The following is a 21627-nucleotide window of genomic DNA, read 5'->3' as shown; positions in this document are numbered from 1 at the left end:
ATCAGAAAAGCTCTAGGTGGGGCGGGAGGTAAAGCCTGCCGCAGATGCACCTCCCGGTGCGGCGCGGGGGCTGCTGCCCGCGATCGAGGGCAAGGGAGGCGGAATAAATCCACACGCATCGTTTTCATCGGTAAACCGGTGTCGGGGGGTTTCTGTCGGAACGTTGCTTTGCTGCGGGCGGGCGTCCGTGTGTCCGTGCGCCCGCCGGTCCCGCCGGGCGCGGAGGGGAGCCCGCCCGCGGCGGCTGGCAGCAGCGGGTGCCGCTTTAGGCTTAGAAAAGCGCCGAAAGGGGTCGGGGTTGAGCCCCCGCCCGCCGTGAGGTGGGCGGCTGGGGCCGGGGAGGCGCTGCCCGCCGCCCCCGGGCCCGCGGGGCGCCCGGGACAGGCAGCCCCCCTCGCCCGCCCGCCGCCCCTTTTCTCCCCAGCAGCACCCCCGCCGCCCCGTCTCACCTGCTGGCGGCCCCGGCTGGGTCTGGCGGCCCGTGGCGGCGGCCGCTGACCGGCCGAGCCGCGGCTTAGCCCCGGGCCGCCCCCGCCGGTCGCCACCTCGGGGCGGCCGCGGGCCGCGGGGGGGGCGTGTTGCCATGGCGACGGCGCGGCCTCCCGCCGACAGGGGGCGCTGTGCGCGGGGCCGGGCCCCGCGGGCGCTCCCGCCCCCGCCGCCCCCGCCGCCGCCGCCAGGCCGCGCCTTGGCCCTTCCGCGGGTCGGGGCCCCGGCCCCCCGCCCCCGCCGCCCCCGCCGCCCCCGGCAGCCCGCCCCGCTGCCTCGCCTCCCCCGCGCCCCGCTCGGCCCGGCTGCTGCCGGTTTATACCGGCACCTGCCCCTCCTTCTCTTTTCCAGGTTGTTTACAGGGGGGATGCTAGGGAAATGCCTTGTTGAAGTCCTACTGCTGAATCTCATTTCTTACCGAACAAAAGGCACACAAAATTATTTAAATAAAGATCTCATTATCATACTGCTCTGTTTTCTTTAAGTTTCCCTTTTAAAGGCAGCAATTTTTTTTTTTTTTTTGCTGGTTATACTATTTTAGATCTCCGAGTCAAAACACCCTTCAACAATTTACCGCTTCACTGTTTTGCCTTGAGCATTTTATTCCCTTTGAGAGATCCGAGGATAAAACATGTGCACGCCCAAGTTCTTGCCTTCTCAGCGTGTGCCGCTGGGAGGAAATCGAGAGGGGCTGGAGCACAAGGCTGGGGAGGGGCGGCTGGGGGAGCTGGGGGGGCTCAGCCTGGAGAAGAGGAGGCTGAGGGGAGCCCTCGTCGCTCTCTGCAACGGCCTGAAAGGAGGCTGGAGCCGGGGGGGTCGGTCTCTGCTCCCCAGGAACAAGCGATGGGACGAGAGGGAACGGCCTCAAGCTGCGCCGGGGAGGTTTAGGTTGGATATTAGGAAAAACTTCTTCACTGAAAGGGTGGTCAAGCATTGGCACAGGCTGCCCAGGGCAGTGGTTGAGTCTCCATCCCTGGAGGTATTTAAAGGATGGATAGACGTGGTGCTCGAGGACATGGTATAGATGGACTTGGCAGTGCTGGGTTAACGGTTGGACTCGATGATCTTAAGGGTCTTTTCCAACCTTGACGATTCTGTGATTCTATGAAATCCGTGCCTGTCCTGTTCTTGTTTCTCAGACTGGGATGAACTTCCTGGGCTCTACTCCCTGGCTCTTCTTGAAAGCAAAATAATGTGGATTTCACTTCCCTCCGGGCAGGACTCAGCTGCTGCTTAACAGGGATAAGTCCAGCTCTTTGATAGCATGAATTCCCTTACTTGGGATCCCTTTTCTTCGCTACAATCCATCACACGTCCATGTCTTACTTTTAGTTCTGGTGGGAGAATCTAGATCTGACATAAGCATCTATTCAAACAACCTGTTTACTATTATTACGGGTGTTTTTTTCCAGGTATGATCATACTATGATGTACCCATTTTTCCAAAGTCTCTGATTTAATCAAAGATGTTTAAAAAACCCCAGCATTGTATATTCTAGCAAGTCCCCCCTGAAGTTATTCAGAATTTCTGAGTACCCTCCTGATAATGTCAATCCACTATATTCTGTTGTTTCAATACACATTTATTTAAGATGCTTCCTACTAGTGTTACAAACTCTAATGCTGTAATCCTTACTAAGGCAAAATATTTAAAAATAGAAAAAAGGTCTCTAGAGGCAGGATGTTTAGAAAAATCTTCCCTTAAAAGCAGCAACAGGACATCTGTTTACAGCCTTGCTAAAACTATGTCATTTAACGATTAAAGCTTACGACTTGCCAGAAGGTGGGCAAGCACTATTTGCAGCTTTACCATAGCTCTGCTGTGTGATCTTTGCCAAGTCTTTTAACCTCATTAAATAAGGGTCATCTTTGTCACTTTTGAGATTAATCCATGATTAGCAGAGCACGTTGTGCATTATATAGTACACGAAACACTGCAGAAGCATGCTTCCTTGTTATTTTTAATGTATAAATGAGCAGCTTTTTTGCTGGTTGAAAATTCTACCAGAATTACTAAATTACATTCAAAATTACACGTTTACCTAAAATGCAAAGAAGTAGACAGTCTAGACAAATAATTTCCTAAAAACGGACTCATCATGGGAAGAGAAAGTAAAGACCTTCAAAGCCTTCAGTGAGTGAACTAAGCATAATTACTGAGCTCAAGCCATTTACACGTTACTTAAAACCAGTAGAGATTTTTAAAACAGGCCTGAGGGAAAAGACTGACTGTGAACGTCTCCAAATTTCAGGAGAATTTAAACATAGCTCCTAGCTTTGTCGTTTTGGCCCCAGCTTTATCACGATCTCGGCTAAGAGCCTCTGTCTGTCCCGCTCAGAACACCTGGGGAGTTCTCGTCGGGACTCACGTTCTGTGCCGCACACCTCTTGCTCCTTCTAACCAGACTCCTAAGTCTCACACGTTTTGTTGCTCGTGGCTATACTACTCTTCATTTAGCTGAGTATTGCTATCATCCATCTGGTTTTAACTTGATTTATGTTGGGCTTTAAGATATAAACCACTACAGAATTAAGCTTTTACAACCATTTCTTCCTCTGGGTAAAGCCCCAGTTAAGCTCTTCTCACCCCATACCGATTCAAGGGCTGATTTTCTTCCCTGGTAAATTGCAAATCAATTTACTTTCAAATAAACTGTTATTTCTAGGGACAGGGAATATAATTTTTCTTATTATCCAGTAAACTACTTTCTTGTTCAGGCAGTTCTTTCCCCAAGAGCGTGAATTGCATTTTACTCTAGTAGTTAGCACAGCCAGCTACTGCTTTCAAGCTACAAAGACAATACTATCAGGTTTCTTTGTGCTGTTTCATATGCTTGATTAGTTCACTAAATTGACAGGCCCTCAAAGTCCCTTAATCTCCTGGCAGACAAGCAGGACAGAATTCCGTAACTTGTTCTATGTTTAGTCCATCCCCGAGTTTCTGATCTCACCCCGACTGCGAGGCGCACACCACAACACAGGATCACCCCGGTATCAATACGATAGATACATTTTTACACCACTTGAAACTTGGCTCCCGGGTAATTTTTCTAATGTTTGTCTTTTTAAATACTTCATTTATCCATGTTTGAAAGCCCCCAGGTGACTAGAAATAAAACACGAGCACAAATGGCTCTCTTCTACCTGTTCTCTTCGGCCTGCCTGCTCGGTGACGGACTCGCTCCAGCTGTGAAAGAAAACCACGTCTATCAATTTTGCTAATAGAAAGAGGATAAAAATAGTGTATCCTCAGAAACCATTTCCCTTAAAGGCCGTCAGCAGACACCTTGACCCATTTCTGCCATCTGTCAGAACGTATCTTTTGAGCTAATGTATTTGTGCAATGTGCCAAGTATGATGGCAAGAACTATAAAACTCTGCACAGAGAAAAGGATCTCAGCTACAATTCAAGACGATTGGTATTTTTATCCTCACAATAATCTGCAGTTGTTTAGAGCTGTCCTCACGTTGTGCAGTATTCCAAATGAATAATGTGGTGAGCTCTAGGTTAAAAGTCCACTGCAATTAGGTAGGGCCTGCCAACCTCGTCCCGAGAGCAGAACGGAGCTCCCTCGCAACTTCGGCTGTTTGCAGTCTTCCCACAAGATTTATTCAGGCTCAGTAAAAACCCCCAAGTCCATAACCCCCCCGCCAAAGGCCCTCAGTGTCTCCAGCAATACAGACCACTGAGGCAAATGGGAAACGACGTACGACCTAAAGGGAGAGAGAAATTCTGAAAGACGGCTTCCCTCAGCGCTCCTGCATCAAGTGAAGATTGTAATCCATGGCAGACAGCAGGCAAACACAGACAAGTTGCATTTTTTCTCAGTGAACAACAGCTAAAGCGAAATATGGAAAAAAAAATGTTTTCGTAGGGATCACTTCCAATAATTTAAATGAAAACTTCACTTGAGGAGATGTGAGTAGGAAAGTACACCTTGTGTCTTTTTAAACTATTTTCTAGCTAAAATGATGTAATTTGTTTGGTCATAATTAAAAGGCGAACAGCTTTTCTTTCCTTTTGCCGCGTTTATAAAGAAATTTGTACTTTAACTGCCTATACCCCGGCCGCACTACATTAAATATAAGCTTAGGCGGATGGTGTCTAAACAGAACTCACACCAAAATCCAAGATATGGGGCTGAAGTCTTTTCTTCTTCTTTGTCATTCCTGCGCAGACCCGCTAGGTTAGTACATGAAAAGACAACGCAGCATAGGCATTTAAAGCACAGTTACCGTCTTAGAATTAGTCCACAAGAGAAAACAACGCAGTGCAAACCTCTACTGCTCTCCAGTGGGAATTAATGCAATCACTGCAGTTAAAGTTCCACCACTTCTCAAGCTTTTGCATTTTTTAAAACACTCATTTCTTTGTCCCTGTACTGCCGCGAGGCCACCCGGTTCCCGGGCTCCCTTGCACGTGAAATACATTTGCTGAATGAAAAACAGTGATTTCCCCAAATACGAATTGTATGATAAAAATGAGGAATGCGAAGCAACTCTAGAACTTTTCAATCTCAGTAGATGTTTTCAAATTTACAGTCAACATCTAGAATAGCTCACATTATTCCCATGATGAAACGCATAATCCCGAACGGAATTCGGGGTTCCAGATCCCAGCAAAACCAGTCTCCTTCATCCAGTGCAAGATGCTTTCTAAGTTGTGTTACTGCTAATAAAACAGGGTTCCCCATATGAATTCATCTGGGGACCTCATTAGAAATAAAAGGCCTTTTCGCCGTCAGAGATCAGCCAACACAGCGACCCAAGCGCGGTTTGGGAGCCGCGAAGCCCCAAGATCTGGCTTTAGCTCCGTCAGCCATCCCCAAATGAATCACTCCCATCTATTTATGCCTCTGTGGGTGCAATAAATAAATAACAACGCTTTCGCGTGAACTGTCAGACAGCGTTTCCTTCAGCCTCCTCTTCAGAGGAAGATGACTTGCGCAACCCGCGGGCTCCCGGCCCGCCTCCCGCTGCCCCGGCCCCAGGGAGGCCGCCTCCCGGCAGGGCCCGGCAGCCCTCCGCCCGCGCCGCCGGGCGCCTCGGCTTTTGCTCCGGTTGCCCGCACGGCGCCGCAGCCCCCCGGGCCCCCTGCGGCGGGCGCGGAGCGCGGAGCGCGGAGCGCGGAGCGGCCCCGCCATGGCCGCCGCCGCCCCGGCCCCGCCCGCGCTGACCTCACCGCCGGGCTCCGCCCTCCCCGCGCCGCTGCGCGCGGCCGGCTGGCCACGCCCTGCGTGACGCGGCGGCCCCGCCCCGGCGCGGCGGGTGAGGTCAGTGCCGTGCGCCAGGGCCGCTCTCCGCCCCCCCCCGCCCGGGCTGCAGGCGAGGCCCCGCCGCAGAGGGAGGAGGAGGCGCCGGGAGCGCGCTGAGCCGCTGCCGGGCCCCGAGAGGGAAGGCGCTCGCCGGCAGCCATGGAGCTGGCGGACGGCGTGGTGTACCAGGAGGACCCCGGCGGCCCCGGCCCCGCCATGATGTCGGAGCGGGTGTCGGGGCTGGCGGGCTCCATCTACCGCGAGTTCGAGCGGCTGATCGGGCGCTACGACGAGGAGGTGGTGGCCGAGCTGATGCCGCTGGTGGTGGCCGTCCTGGAGAACCTGGACTCGGTGTGCGCCCACAGCCAGGAGACCAGCGTGGAGCTGGAGCTGCTGCGGGACGACAACGAGCAGCTCCTCACGCAGTACGAGCGGGAGAAGGCGCTGCGCAAGCAGGCCGAGGAGGTGAGGGCGGGCGCCGGGCCCGGGGGCTGAGGCGGGAGCGGAGCCGGTGGAGGGCGGGGGCCCGTTCCCGAGGCGGGCGGCGGCTCCGGGCTTCCTCCGTGGAGGCGGGGGGGCTTCCTGCCCCCGGCGGCGGCCGGGCCGCCTCCCTCGGGGCCGCCGAGGGCGGGGTGCCTGCGGCAGCTGGGCCCGGGGCGCCCCGCGGCCCGGCGGCGGCTCCCGCGAAGCGAGGCCCCGGGGCGGGGGGCTCCTCTCTGAGGGGCCGGGAGCCGCCGGGTGCCGAGTTCAGGTGGCGACGTGCGTCCGGGAGGGAGGAAGGTCGGGCCGCCGGCGCCCCGGAGGAGCCGGTACGTGCGGCTCCGGGCAGCGTCGTGCCGCGGCGGCCGCCGCCTCTGTCCCCGAGCCCCCTCCGCAGCGCGGCCCTCCCCGGAGGGCTCTCCCGTAACTCTTCTGGGGCGCTGGCCTTCCCGTCGCCAGCTCCGTAGAGGAGGAGCAGCACAGCTTCGCAGAGCGGTCGCGGAACCGTGCGCTGCCTGCCCCGCTCTCTCCCCTCACCTCTGCCTTTCCCCGTGGCAGGAGGCGGGTGGCCCACCCCGGATCAGCTGTAGAGGGTATTTACCAACAACAGCGAGGAGGCATTGCAAAAAGAATGGAAATAAGTGCTGTCTAGGCTGTAGTTCTTCAAAGTTGGTACATAAAAGCTGCAGTCAGCAACAGGTGGTGCAGACTGTTTAATGACATAAACTCTGACTTAGGATGTTACTATAAAAATTAAAAAAAAAAAAATCTAAGAATTACTTGAGCATAAATAAGCTTGTGAAGCATTATTTTCTGCGAGATTATAAAGCCATACAATAGGAAGCGGCTGGGGAGGATAACTTCCTCCAGCTCATTGTCTCGCCAAACTCCTGTAGGAAATTGGATTGACAGCATTATCTGTAATAGAACAAGCCATCTGACAAGTCTATTTCCAGACTTCGTGTCCTGTGCTTATCTCCGTGGTTGTGCTTGCCTTCTAAATTTTCCAAAAATCAGAAAAATAACAATACCGAGGGTGAAGACAATATTGACAATGAAAACTTAACTTGAAAAACATTAGCCATGTACAAATATTTGTGTACGTTACGGTTATAAGTGAGTGAAAAATGTTGTCTGAGTTGTTCCAGGACTTCAGTAGTTTGCTGTGAAGTAATGTGGCGTGAAGGGTGTCCCCCGAACTCTTGGACCAACAGACCATTCATCCTCCTTGTCAAACATGTAGTTGTTTGACAGTGCTTTATGGACTTCAGTCTGGGAACTATTGCCATACAGACTTAATCGCTAGTTCTGACACAAGCTGCATGTAAAAGGCTTTTTTAGAAAACATATTTTATTTTTATTAAGGGAGTAGGAGACTAATAAATATTTTTGGAACTAATTCATGAGAAAATCAATCAGGCTTGAAACACAGGCAGCATATGCCAGATTGAAAAAAGCAGGCCTCGGGCAGCAGAACGGAAAGCATAACAACGTGATGAAATAGAATACGGTATTAACTGTGTTCTTGTGGCTCTTCAGGAGCTGTACATACTTCTGTTGGTAGTGTACTTCCCTGCCATCTCCATTTCTTTGTGTCATGAGAAATTAACTGGAGGTGGCAAGGATTATGCAGTCTAAAAACTAGTACTCGTGCTGCAAGACGGCTTACCGATGCTTTCCAAAGTGCAGTTAGATCAAAGACCGTATTTTCAATTGTAAGCGCAAAGGTCATCTTTTTTGGTATGTGCTGAGGTCAGTTATGCTGTACGTATGTGAAAATGTCGTAGATAAAGCATGGCATGTTCATGAGAGGTACGTGTTTTAATCAGACTTGATTGTTGCAACCATTTTTTTCGAACGTCGAGGTAATCTGATGGGTGCAGTATGGTTGAAAGGAAAGGAGGGAACGCGAATGTAGCACTGCTCTTCTTGGACACCAAGTTACTGGCTTAGTGTGCTGCTTTGATTGTGGAGGTTGCTTGTGTAACCTGATAGCAAAATGGGGAATTTTGAGCTACTAAGTTGAATATTCCCTATCGTCCGTTCTGACGGTCCTGAAGAATTAGCATATCTTCTTTTACGTTCTGCTTGCTGTTGTAGGAGTTCTTATTTGCAGCAGCATCTTGATGAATATTAATGGTTTACTATTTGAATAGGAATCTCCTTACACCATTGTCCCAATTGGCCTCCTTTATTTCCTTTCCTTAAGAAGCGTTACTAAAGAAACATCTTGAAAGTTGTTGCCTGTGGACTTCTGTTATAGTAACTTAAATAAAAAGATGATTTCAGAAGTTCTGGGCCTACTTCTCAGTCCTCTAGGTAACAGCCGCGATCGTTCTCATTGCTATGAAGTCACTTGTCTGACTTCTGCCATGGTACGTTTTGTGATGTAGCTGAAGAAATAGAGGAACCAGCTATTCTGCTGTTCTGCTTGCAGTTCTGCATAACTTATCTTCCCACTTAGTGAACGTTAGGCAGCACGCCCTGCCACAAAGAAGTGGGAGAGGAAGAAGGATTTGGGGTTCTGCTATTTTATACACTGATAAGTTTTACTTCTGTAGAAGCATGCTGCTCCGTACCTGTGTGTGTGGCTAGCAGAAGGGGTTTTGCGTGGACTTGGAAACAGGATAAAATCTTCTCCTTTTAGCCGTGTCAAGCTGTCTAATATCTTTTAGCTTTTCTGCTATTGGTGGGATTAAGCTGGTTTTGAAATCTGATGTTCAATACATCGTTGCTCCTTTTGCAACCATGAAAAAGGATTTATCACCATGAAAATTAGTTTAAGGAATAGCGTGAACTTGATGGCTGCCTTTTCTTCCTGTTCCCAAAGTTAACTTTCTTCTTTAGGATTGTATGTTATATAAACACTCTGCAGTAGGAGTTCAAGTATTTTGAATTTATATCAGAGCAAAATTGAGATCCATTATACAGAAAGCTTGCTAAAATACTGTAAAAGTTACTAGGTTGTTTTCAGTCACACATATTTTTCTTTACCCCAAATCCGGCTGAGCTGGCTTCGTAGTTAATTTTCTCTACCTACTCCAGGAAGAACATGCCATTGGCTGAAAAGCTGGTATCGTCGCGATAAAAGTTGCTGAAGTACATGTCATAGGGTAATAAAGACTGCCAGGTAGGTGGAACCTTGACATCAGATGGGCTTAGTATTGCACCTGGATCGTGTGACGGGAAAACAAATTAGAATATAAGGAAACAGAAGCTGACATAAATGTAGGAAAAAATGTTTCATTTGGCTGGTACTGTGTTACTAAGTGATAAATGGTTATATGCATGAGAGAGGGCTCCACATGTGTGTGCTGTGCCGTTCCATTGTGTAGGCTGAGTTCGTGTTTATTGCAATGATTATTGCTGTAAACTTTAAGTAGATTTAAAATTGATTACATAAAGACTTCTGAATCTTATTGGTGAAGTACTTTTTCATACTTTTATTGGAGGCCTTTAAGAACAGGTTAGACAAATGTCTGTCTGAAATGACATAGTTGATATTGCCTGGAGAAAATGGGAAGGATTAAATGGGAGTTGCCCAACATAGTTTATGAAGGTATCACAGGCTTGGATTTCAGCAGTAGGTACATGCAGAAGGAGGCATGCATCACATCCTGTGCTTACACTCATTATATCCCAATCAAAATTAGGATCCAGACATCGACACTGAGCATCAGAGCCCTGAAACAAGATGACCTTTTAAGGACCGTCCTAGCTGTATCTTCTGTAACGTTGTGGTATTCGGTCTGATTGGTTTAAAAGGTGTGTTTGTGTCCTTCAGCTTGTTCTGCTGAAAAGAAAAAAGCTAAAAAGAAAAAACCACTCACTTCTTGTTAGAGTTGTAAGATATGGTTTTGTGGCCTAGACAGGGTGTCACTTAAAATGATGGAAGCTACGTGGTTTGGGTTTGTTTGTTTGTTTTTTTGGTCTGCCTTGATATTTTGTGTAACCAGTAGTTTGGGTTGAAAAAAAGGAATGTCTAATATCCATATACTGAGTGGCTGACATGTTCCTACATAGGTTGCTGCATTTACTTTAAACAATGCAGCTAATGTGCAATATTTGAGTGTATCATCAGTGTAAATTAAAAAAAAAAAAGTCTTTTAATATGGGTGCTCAGCCTATCCTTGGCTGCTGGGGTGGTTTATCTGACTAGTCCTTTCATCATAGGCACGCAGGCTTAGGCAGGATGAGATGATCAATCTCCTGGGCCTCTGTCCGTGTTAACACTGTTACGGGAAGGAGAGATGAAACCAAACAAACATTCAAAGTCTAAAGTACTCAAGCCATGATTTGATCAGGTATGGTTTTCAGCAGGGAGAAAAAATGCCCAGCTCTAATTATAAAAATACTTTGAAGGGATATAACTTAAATTCTGACTTTAACAAAATGTAGGTAAACTAGTGGAAAATAACCAAACTATTTAACTTTAATACCAAGCCACTTTCGCAGTTGAAGAACTTGGGAGGAAATATAAAATTATATCTGTCTTTAGTTCATGAGTAACAATGACATTGATGGCGTTGAAAATGAGTTCATGAGTAACAGTGACATTGATGGCGTTTGTTTGTTCAACAGTATAATTGTCACTGGCCTTTTGCAAGTTATGAGACGCATCTGACTTTTGGAAATCATTAAAGAAGCAACTAAACAAAGATGCTACAGTTTTATAGTTCTTCTTTCATGTTTTCCCATGTTTAATTTAACAAACCATGTTGGTCTTTGGCCCCAGTGCTAAATTTGTGTCAAACTTTGAAGCCTTTATAAAAAGGGAGCCTGCTAAGAATAAGCCAGACATGGCTCAAAGTTTTAATATAAAAGGGGCAAAACTCTCGTATCCTTCACTACGAAAGAGACATGAAGCAAGTTTAAGGTTTGATTTTTTTTCAGTATTATGTTGACAAATTAATATTCCCAAACTTTGTGTTGAGGGGTAAAAAGGCTTTTGCCTATCTGGCTTTTTGAAGTGGGAGAAGAACTCGTTTTAAATCGCAGAGCCCAAAGCAGTGCTACCTGGGCTAGCGTCAGCTCTTTCTCAATTGTTTTGTGATTTAGCTTCAAGCACAGTCATATGAACACCATGCCTAGTCCTGTGATAGCTGTGGAGAGCTTGTCTGAAAGGAGCTCTTATTCCACTTCATCAGTTTTGGTGCGTTTCTACATCTGAGATAGTTTTTAAGCAAAACTTCTTCTGATGACCCTGTTAAACTGAAGCTCTTTTCATAGGGTTACGGGTTTCTGCTTTTGTAAAAGCTATAAAACACATTGGTTAAAACTTAGTAGTAGCTTATTAAAAGTTGATGTGTGAGCATTTGAAGTATTTTTTCCACTAAGTCTTCCTAGCAGTACGTAGGAAAAAATTATATTCAGATCACCTATAACTTTACTCTTTAAGTTGCTGCCGCCTCTGTCTCTTTGCTTCCATGTGGTACCCAGCTGCAGCTTGCTTCTGACCCTTTAGCTGTCTTGGATGTTTGGGTTTTTTTTTATGCAAAGACTTCTGGTATGCTTTTCCTCCCTGTATGGTGAGCCTTCTGCGTAACTTGTGTTTGCGGCCTTGCCTTCTCTTTGCAATGCAGAATAGAGTACTACATGACCTAAGACATCTTTGGCCATTACGAGTATTCTTTGTGCTACCAGTACACGCTGAATTTCTTAAGGTTTTGGTTAAGATAAGTAGCAAAAAATACGCTTTTAGAACTGCTATAATGATGAATTGGTAACTTTAAGTTGTAAAATGTAAACACCGATATAGGCATCAGTGAACTCCAGAATATTGAGAGAGACAAAGCTGGTAAACCAAAGTAGCAGAAGATGACGATCAGCACAATTGCAGAGTGCCTGTAAATATTTTTCTATGCTGTTGACAGATTGTAGGAGATGGTTATTAAGTATTCGATGAAGACTGAGCGTTTTATAACCTATCAAATGATGATAGAAATTGGGTGGGAATGAAAAGAGAGCATGTCATTTTGGTTGGCACTGTTGCTGGCGTGTCCCTACTGCAGTGTCTGTACCTTCGTGGCTTACAGGTGAAGATATGCTTCACCCATGTCCAGTCAAATCTAAGGATACCACGAGTCTCTGTATTCACATGTTGGCAGGCAAGTGTGTGAAGTTAGGAAAGAATGAAATAATTCATATTTATATTAGTCCCAAGCAGCCTTCTCTGAAGTAGTTGGCACTTAATTGAGAGTGTTTACACAGAGCAACCCAGGTTGGATGCTTGACTGATGGATGCTGGACTAAAATACTGTCCTTCATGTGTAAATGTGGGCTGTAGACCTCTCCTGTTGGTTTGGAAACCTGCTTGCACCCTTCCTTGCTATGAAGGGCTGCTGTGTTGTTTCCTACGCACTGCTTCAAGTGAAATTCTTTTTAAAAACAAATCTAGGAATGATTGTATAGCTGTTCTTTCTCGTTGGAGAAAGAACTTTGCTCAGGCTTTAAAAAAAAAAAAACAACTGTAATTAATTGTTGAGCCTAACTTCACTTTTTTTGTTTAGAAATTTATCGAGTTTGAAGATTCTCAAGAGCAAGAAAAAAAGGACTTACAGACCAGAGTGGAAGCATTAGAATCACAAACTCGACAGCTTGAACTAAAAGCAAAAAACTATGCTGATCAAAGTAAGTAAAATATATTGCACTCCCTTTAAGTGATATTAGTGCATTTTAAATCTTGTTCTGTAAAATCATAACGCATATGCTAATTATCTGTGCTATCCGATTGCTGTATTTTGACAGATAACTAGGTTTAACTTTTGTGCAAGTTTGTTTTCCTTAGAATTAAGGCAAACAAATTAGAGAAAAGCTTGTGACTCATAATCTGATTCTGCTGGTATCCTACTTGTTTTGTTTTCCTTTTAGACCATGCTACTTTTGTCTTTAACAACTTTTTCAGGAGATATTTAGAACTTACTCCTGTGTTAGTAATCATAAAATAAGCTAATTTGCTTCCCATTAAACTGTTGTCTGTGCTAAAAATAAATGGAATCTTTGAGTTTAGAAGCAGTACTGGGATGAGTATACCATTGATGCTGATTCTCCTTAGCTTTTGTATAATTTTTGCTGAATTATGTGTTTCTGTGAGGCATTTAGTTTTTACGGGAAAAGAGTTAAGGAAGAACACTTCCACTTTTAGGGATGTTCTGTGTAATTTATGAAAACTTGTGTAAGTTTTGGAAAAAGATAACGATCAGTTTTCCTGAAATACTGGAAGTTACAATGTGACTGTATTACAGCTGAGACATTCTGCTGGACTGCTTCTTATCCAGGTACATAGTCATTGAATGAAACTCGATCACCAGTTTTTCTACTTCTAGTTGAGTAACGGGTAGAGGAAAAAAATACTCAAACCCACAGAAATCTTCTCGCTTCACCCACCCCCCCCCCCCCGCCCCCCGCAGTCTTAAGTTAAAGATGAAAGACCTATGCTGCTAATAATGGATTAATTTTGGTTTTTTTGCTGTGAGTCTGTCAAACAGGCAATGAAGGTTATGATTTTTGTTTTCATTTAACCTTTTTAGCACAGTGTGGAAATAATGATCAACAAGCATTAATGTGAACATTTGGTCAAGCTTCTAAGCTAACTTCTTTTGACATAAGACTAGCATGTCTATCAACTAATATACAGCTTATATTGCTGGGCCATGCAGAAATGTAAGGCAAGACTGTATCAAGCCTGATAAGCTTGAGATAAGATCAGTTTCTAAAAGCAGAGCGCCAAATTGTCAAAACAGCCCCTTTTCACTATTCTTTCTTCCTTTGTTTCTACTCAGCCACCTGTCCTGCCCGTAACGCAACAAGTTATAGCTCTCTTTTTCAACCTAAGGTATAATAATCTTCCTGTAAAGTTTAATTTTCAGTGGCATGAGTGAGTCTATAGCGGGGTAGAAGTATTAGTGCCCTGGTGTTAAGATTAACGTAGGTGGCATGCAGAGCTGAACCTTTCTGAAATTTTAATGGTTTAGAAAGCTGCTGGCAAATCTTAAAGGCATGTACTTCTTCATGTCCATTGCAATTAAAATATTCTCCGATTCTGTACAGGCAGTGATGGAGGAACACTTCAAGCAGTCTTTTCTAGTGAAAACCAGGATGATTGCTTTCCAGGAGTGTATCTTTATAGATCAAGTCAAGCTAAAATGGATAATCATAAAGCATATTGTAGAGACTTGTATCAGAAATGCTATGATTCTTGTGAATGGAAATGTGTGTGTGTGTGTATGCGTGTTTAAAAGCAGCAGAAGAGGGGAAAAGAAAACATTGGAACAAGAGTTGAGTGGTCTGGTTTGGTAACAAAGGACACTGATTCCAGAACGCCTGTGCTCTAAGCCCACAGCCCAAACAACTTGTTCATGGGAAACCCTGTACTCTGACAACAGGGTTATGGCATCAAGATTGCATCAGGTCATATATGCCATTACCTTTCCTGTTAATACAATAAAAAGTATGAATTAGTTGCACAAAAAAGAAGAATAATTTGGATTCCTGGCAATGTATGTAGCATTATAGCTGGAGTTTCTGTTGCAGAAATTCACTTATATGCTGATGTACGTAATACCATTTTATATTGTTCTATGAATCTGTTTGTGTGACATTCTTTTTTTGCCTTGAATATTAAGCCTTCAAAAAATACATATGTGATTTTAAGCTTTTAATTACATTGTGCATGTATCATATTAATGAAAGTATTTGCATGAGAAATTCAATTGTTCCAGTAGAACCACGGGGTGTTGGCTAGAACTACTTTTGTTGTAAGAAATAATGTTGTTGAAACAGTAATCATAACAGCATAAAGTTCTGGTGTTAGAACATTGACTTTTAAAGAATTCCAAAATCTTTTTATTGGGGGAAAAACCTTTTGTGATAGCAAAAATGTAACTTTGGAGAAACAATAGAGCTGTGTTGAACATTGAGTTTTGCTTATCATTTGGGTTGATAACTTTGTCTGGGACAACATGAAAGACTGCTGCGAAGATTTGGCGTGCTGCTGCTGCAGAGCAAGATCAAAGGGGCCGTAAACACGATCGTTGAACACCTAATGAATGTTACGCAAGTGAACTGTTTTTGTGATCTAAATTTCTAGGCTGTGAAAACCATATTAGTGTGCGTATTCTTGAAATAATCCAACTCTACTGCATTATCTTGTTTTCTGTTTTATAAGCAAGGTGATTTGTATGTCCTACGGTACCAAAGGTACCAATGTGTCACTTGAATTCACTGGATGTGGTTACAAGTCTTCTAGCTGTAATTCTTTTCCACTCCTACTTCGTATACTGCCTGTGCATCTAAATTAGTCTGTGGTATTGCCAGCTGTTACCACATCAACATTCAAAATAGTGGTAGTGTTATCATTGATAACGGGAATTGCAAATATGTGGCACAGAGCAAGTAAACAAATAAAACCTGGCTTTGCCTTTTTGTGTCGGGGTATAGAGTCTGAGATAGCAACGTCAGTTTATGGTATGGTTAATAGTTCAGAATAGAAAACAGGTAAGACGTGGTCCCATGTAGTACTTTAACTACAAGACTTTTCGGTTCTTGTAGAGTACTTCTTGTGCTATATGTGTGTTTTCCTCAAATAAGCAAGGTGTGTGAGAACAAGTTTTGTCCATTAAAAAGTTTCGACCCGTTCCTTTGAACACCGTCCATCCTGAGCATTTAGTGAAGACTAGTTAGCCCTGGGAGAGGGCTAAGGTTAAGCATGATTATATGTCCTTAAACATGCATGCCAGTTAAAGTTGCTCAAGAAGCTGTAGTTTTGTTATGTCCTGAATTACAAGTGCTTGTTTTTGCAGTCTAAGTGATTGTCACACTAGAGAAAAAAAGAAATATTTCTTTGCAATTAAATTTATTATGTGGGATTACATTCATAGCCACATATTCAACCACCTGGGTTGGAATAAATATGCTGTTTGAAATTAAAGAAGTGAAATAAGAAGCTTATTTTATGTCAACCGGTTACTAAGTTCCTGTGGTTCACTGGCTTTTTTTTTTTTTAACTCCCTGCATTACAAATTTAAACCGTTGCTGTCAGCTACCTCCTAGAAGAGTGAACTCCCGTACTCTGCTCTTTCACAGGAGGAAATGGAAAGAGGGAGAGGTGGCAGCGTGACCTGGTGGCGCTGCTGGGAGGAGCGTGACCACAGTAGATGATGAAATCCTGAATGGTGGGGGCAGATGCACAGGGAGTTACCACTCTTGCGTGATGTATAGCACTCGGTCCTGGTATTTGGTGGGTAGCGGTGGTTGCCCAAGTCGAGCTTGCTGCCAAAAAATGGTGCGACATGTTGCATCCTGGGATATTTTGGTAAACTTTACAACTGCTTAAAGGAGAGCAGAGCTGTAAGGATTTGCAACTTCTATTTGAGTGCAGGAATGTGCTGTAGTGGAGTGGCTCTTTGGCCTGTGATCTGTCTCCTCGTCTCATTTTGCACTGCTGCGCTCCTCTGTAACTTTCCATGCTTTGCCTCTGCCCTTGCGTTGGTGTGGGCTGGCTGTCAGCATTACCTGCGCAGGGAACGGGAGGAGGACAGCGCCAGTGCTCGCGGGGGGCTGGGGCTTGCGGGAGTTAAAGGAATTTAAATATCACAGAGTTCCTGGAGATTTGTCTAGGGATGGTGTTGGTACAGGCAGAGTTCTCAGAAGCTCTTGCTGTCAGTCTTCAGCAAACTTACTGAGTGTGAGCAAATGTCTTTTGTTTTGTTTTGTTTTTGTTTTATGACTTGGTGAGACTTTCATGGATTTTTTTTTTTTTTCTCAACAGCAGAGGGAACCTCTGAATATTGTGGAGGTGCACCAAGCATGCAAATGCCACATTTTCGAAAAAATAAAATTTTAATGCTTCAATTCTTTTCTTCTCCTTCCCTTCCACTTCAATGATGTGTCTGTTTAATGTCTTAAGCATTTCTTACAAGAGCTTGAATACATCTTTCACATTATTTCAAGTCTTTGCTGTGGTGAGACCCCTAGCTCTGCTTGTAATTAGTTTGCAGCATTAGAATATTTCGAATTTCAACCTTGAATCTGGAAAACTAGGCACTTAGAGCTGTTAAAAACTTGTAATAGCAATATGCGGCTCGCTTGTCCAGCAACGCTCCGCGAGGGCGCACGATGCTGCTTTGGATGCTGCTCAGTCTCCGGTTACCAGATGGAGCCTTGTTGTGCCACTGAATTCTGGGGGGGCTCAGGAGGTTTAATTTCTTTCCCTTCCTTGCATCCCCCTTTGGGAATGTCAGTTCTTTTTATTTATTACAGGCTGTAAGTTAATGAAATTTTTTTGGAGTGAAAGATGACTGTAGTGTATTTTGACTTACTACAGGAATGGAACAGCTTTGGAGCATGCTTTCTGGAGGAATCATTCTCAGAGTAACTTATTTACGAGAGAATCTGAAAAACATGTCTGCATGGTTGAAGTGCTTTCTCGTGGAGGTGGTAGGCTGTGGGAGTTGAAAGATTTGGTTCCTTTTCTGGATCTGCCTAGTGCTAAAGTACAACCAAGGTATCATATTGCATTTGACAGGACAACCAAGGCACAGATATATTTCCATGTCTCATAAGTTTATCAAACCTTAGCTTTGTAATTTATGCTCAAGTTAGGTTATATTTGGGGAAAACTACATATGTAAAAAAAACAAAAACAAACAAACAAAAAAACCAACACAAACCAACCAAACAAAACCCAAACAAACCCAAGAAGCAACTCTTGGTCTTCAGAGCTGCAAGTGTTGTGACGCAGCTGTTGGGATGATTGTGTTTCCCACATCAGGTGACATTGTGCAGCAATTGATATTGCTTGCTGTAGGTTTTATTTGGGATATGAGACAAACGTTTTGGCAGCTGATCTAAAAACATGGAGATTTGTTTTCCTTGGAAGCTAAGCAGCACTATGGCTTTCACTGGCTTCAAGAGAAAATGCAAGACCAGGTTCTGTTGCGAATCTTCTGTAGATGTTAAGTTATTTGGTATTTTATTTTCATCTGAGCTCTCCGGATGCCAGCAGTACTGTAATGTACACCCAGGCAGACAACCTCTTGATGTATAGTCTGAAGGCATCCAATACTCCTGATATACAGGAGTATCCTGGTACACCTGCATAGAGCTGCAGCAGCAGTTTAACACGGACCTGTCTGGTTAACAAGGAGATGTCAATATGAACTTTCAGTTGTGAAGCTTAACATTGTTTTGAGATTTGACTTGTGACTTGCATGTCTGTGCCCATGATGATGTGAGTAACTAAACTGGTATGAAATACATCTGTCAGTAATGCTATTTCTAGGTATGGCTCAACCGTAGTGTTTATTCTAAGGAGTACAAGAAAGCTTTTCAATGGATCCATGAAAGAAGTTGAAAAGTTGAGGTTTGTTTGGTGGGGGTCTGGATTGTTCCTGCATATTTTTCAAGGACTGAGATCAGCAGAACTAATCTTATTTCCAACAAGGAAGGACTAGAACAGCTTGACTTCCTGTATTTCTTGATTAACAAATTTGGAGCTTAGTGTTTGCTACTTTTTTCCTCAGTGCAGCTGTTTCTCCTCTGCATTGGTTTGTTTGCATTGCAGATTCCCCCACTGCCCTTCCCCACACTGTGCCTCAGGTATCATTGACTAAACTTGAAGAATCTTTCTGTAAGGAGAAGTGTGAGCATCAAAGCGTACCGGAAAGGAAGGCTTTGCTTGTGGCTAAAGCATTTCCCAGTTACTTCATGGCTGCCCTGTGTGGTGAAGTTACAAGAGTACCTGCTGTTTCTGTATGGTGGTGTGGGAATCGGTAGTCCACTAGATGGAGCAGAGGGTACAGTTAGCTCGGGAGGTTGCACCAAGTCATGCTGCAAGACTGGTGGCTAAAATAAAATGGAGTAGAAAATTAGAGCAGTGATTGGCCTGCTTTAAACTCGTCTATTAATATACCTGAACAAAAGTGGTGAGAGGAGGTTGAAATCCACTGGCATATAATTAACCGCTCATGTACTTTTTTAAATTACGGGAGTATTGTGCTAGTGGTTTAGGTGCTGGAGTTTGATTGTTATAATTCTATTGTTGTAAATGTTGCAGCAATGAAGAAAATGGCTTTAAATGTCTTTTTAGAATCTTACATTCCTGAGTTGTCACTGGTTAACGGGCTTTAAAAACAAATCCAGTCTGCTGTATCTTCTGTGTTCATGCTGACTTCATGTTGGATTTTCTGAAAAAGTTACTTGCTGCAATGGCCAAATGTATAAATGAAGCATCTCCCTGTTTTCAAACCAGTCAATCAAAACTTTTCTCAGTGAAACACTATTTTGGCCAGAGACTAGGCAAGAAGTTGGTACTAGATCCAAATGATTTTTAACTTGATTTTGGGTAGAAGTTGGCTTATATGTATATATCCCTGTTCATTTGAATTTCAGCCTTTGTGAGGGATATCCTGGCATGTGGTTGTCTTTATATTAAATGGTTGTAGCAGAATGTTTAAGGAGATTTTTTTTTTGGTCAGATTTCTGGTGATAAATTACAGCAGTTTTGTGGGTCTGAGACGTAGTGGGTACTTGAACAGTCCAGAAGTGTCAGGGATAAGACCATGCAGCTGTATGTGGTGATATTTGCTATCAAAAGAGCATTCTTGACAGCTAAATAGTCTTCATAATTCAAAGTGCCCTACTTCTTAAACTGAGAACTAGACCTATAGTTCACAGTGGTAAGAGCTACTTGAAGATGTCGGTCTTGCCAAGGAGTCGAATTTATCACTTGTTTTACAAATCCGTTTTCTGTGCTGCTTATTTCCCAGTCTTATCGCTTTCAGGTTAAATACTTGTTTGATAGCTTCGGTCCCTGTTTCAATCCATGGTTAATGTTATGTGCTCTTTAGCAACTACTTAATAGGTCATAAGGTCCTACTGGATCATGGGATTGATTATACTTGATCTGTACCTTAACTTTGGTATGGGACCTGCTTCTAAGAATGGAGCTGGATGAAGGGTGTCCAAGGAGAGCCTTCAGATAGTCTTAGAGCTAGGAAAGGCTTGTTAATGAGCTGCATCTCTGTCCTGGCTTGTGTAGCAGGAACTTGTAATTCCTCTTCAAGGCATCGTACTGGTTGGATCTGGCGTTCTAGCAGGTCTGTTTCTCTTTCTCCCCCTCAGGCTTATCAGCAGTTTGAGGCAGAGGACAACATACAGATGGAGGGTGTTCCAAACTTGGTAAAAGCCATCAGACTTGGGAGGTAAGCTCTGATTTTTGAACAGGCAGGGTGGGCAGCTTTGCTGCCTAATTCTTTGTAATGCTCTCAGGAGTCAGAAACTCCGGAGGCTTCTCTCTAGTTTGCTCTAATATTTAATCTCCCATTTTTAGGCTTGTTTGGTTTGAGAGAACTTTGATTAGGATTGGTACTTCAGCTCATTGAATATGTTAGGATATTGACAGCGCTGGAGGAAGTTGCAGCAGACCTTAGGCATGAGCATTTGGTGTTCCAGCGGGGTGCTTTCTCATCAGCCTAAAAATACTAGAATATTTGCGTTTTATGTTCATACTTACGATGCTGAAAGACCTTTAACATTTTTCCATGTAGACTTGCAGCCATGAGTAGTGAAACTTTTTAGATGTGTATTATATTTTGCGCATGTAATATCTTGCACAATGTAATCTTGTAGTGTAAGATCTTCCATGATGTAACAAGGATATAATGGCTTTATAAAGACATCTTACAACAGACAATGGATATTTTGCTTTTAGGATGCATATCATCAAACTGATTTTATCATCTACCCATTAAAAATTTGTCATCTTAGTGGAAAAAAAGTCTCAGACTGAAATACCAAAGGAGCTTTTTTATTATTGTTACTTAAGAGTCAAATTGATGGGAACCATGTCTGGTTGCCACCTTGCGGACCCAGCGTGTGTCAGGCAGTGCCAGCGCCCAGCTCCGTTCCGTCTGGGGGGACGTTATCGGGGCGGTGCCAGGCTTCCACTCTTTTCTGCGCTGGTGGAGTAAAATGGAACTGGCGACAATTTGGTTTTAAACGTACTTCTGGGTGCCAGTGGAAGGCATTTTTTTTTTTTGTCTCCTATTTAGTTTCCTGTTACTGCTGATGGGGATGTACCTTAATAGTGACTTAATAAGCTTCTCCAACTTTTGGGGACAGAATCTGGTGGACTTCCTCAAAATTATTCTGGCTGTTCTTCACTAAGTTCAGGTATCTTCTGTGTTCAAGTCCATGGTGATCTCTGATCCTCATGGAATATCTGATCTCTCTCTGATCTCTGTTAAATTGGAAAAAGGAAGCATGTTCTGGTGGTTGGTTGTTTTATCAAGATCTTATCTTTGATGGGAGGAATGTTTTGGGTAGAATAGGTTTCCGGTGTTGTGTATCATCCTGCTGGTATTGGAAAAGCCTGTTTTGAGGACTGTTAATGTGGTGTCTGTTG

The 21627-nt window shown here is 44.2% G+C and overlaps 1 protein-coding gene across 4 annotated transcripts in view; it reads left to right on the top strand.

The window, feature by feature from the left end:
- Positions 1 to 5768: 5768 nt before the first annotated feature.
- The window catches only part of SPAG9 (sperm associated antigen 9), a 64144-nt gene continuing 48285 nt past the window's right edge, over positions 5769 to 21627 (top strand). For 2 of the 4 annotated variants that reach the window (XM_082326975.1, XM_082326974.1), the window contains exons 1-2: positions 5769 to 6209; positions 12734 to 12854. In XM_082326975.1, coding sequence (XP_082183101.1) covers positions 5904 to 6209; positions 12734 to 12854 — 427 coding nt within the window. In that variant the 5' untranslated portion in view covers positions 5769 to 5903. Of the gene's footprint in view, positions 6210 to 12733; positions 12855 to 20412; positions 20426 to 21627 lie in introns of those variants that run through there. The other 2 variants (XM_082326976.1, XM_082326977.1) reach the window with 2 other exon arrangements.

The sequence above is a fragment of the Platalea leucorodia genome, assembly GCF_965183815.1.
Source record: "Platalea leucorodia genome assembly, chromosome: 14".
Classification (NCBI taxonomy): Eukaryota; Metazoa; Chordata; class Aves; order Pelecaniformes; family Threskiornithidae; genus Platalea; species Platalea leucorodia.
The sequence above is the reverse complement of the archived record's forward strand: the minus strand, read 5'-3'. Positions and strand labels throughout refer to the sequence as shown.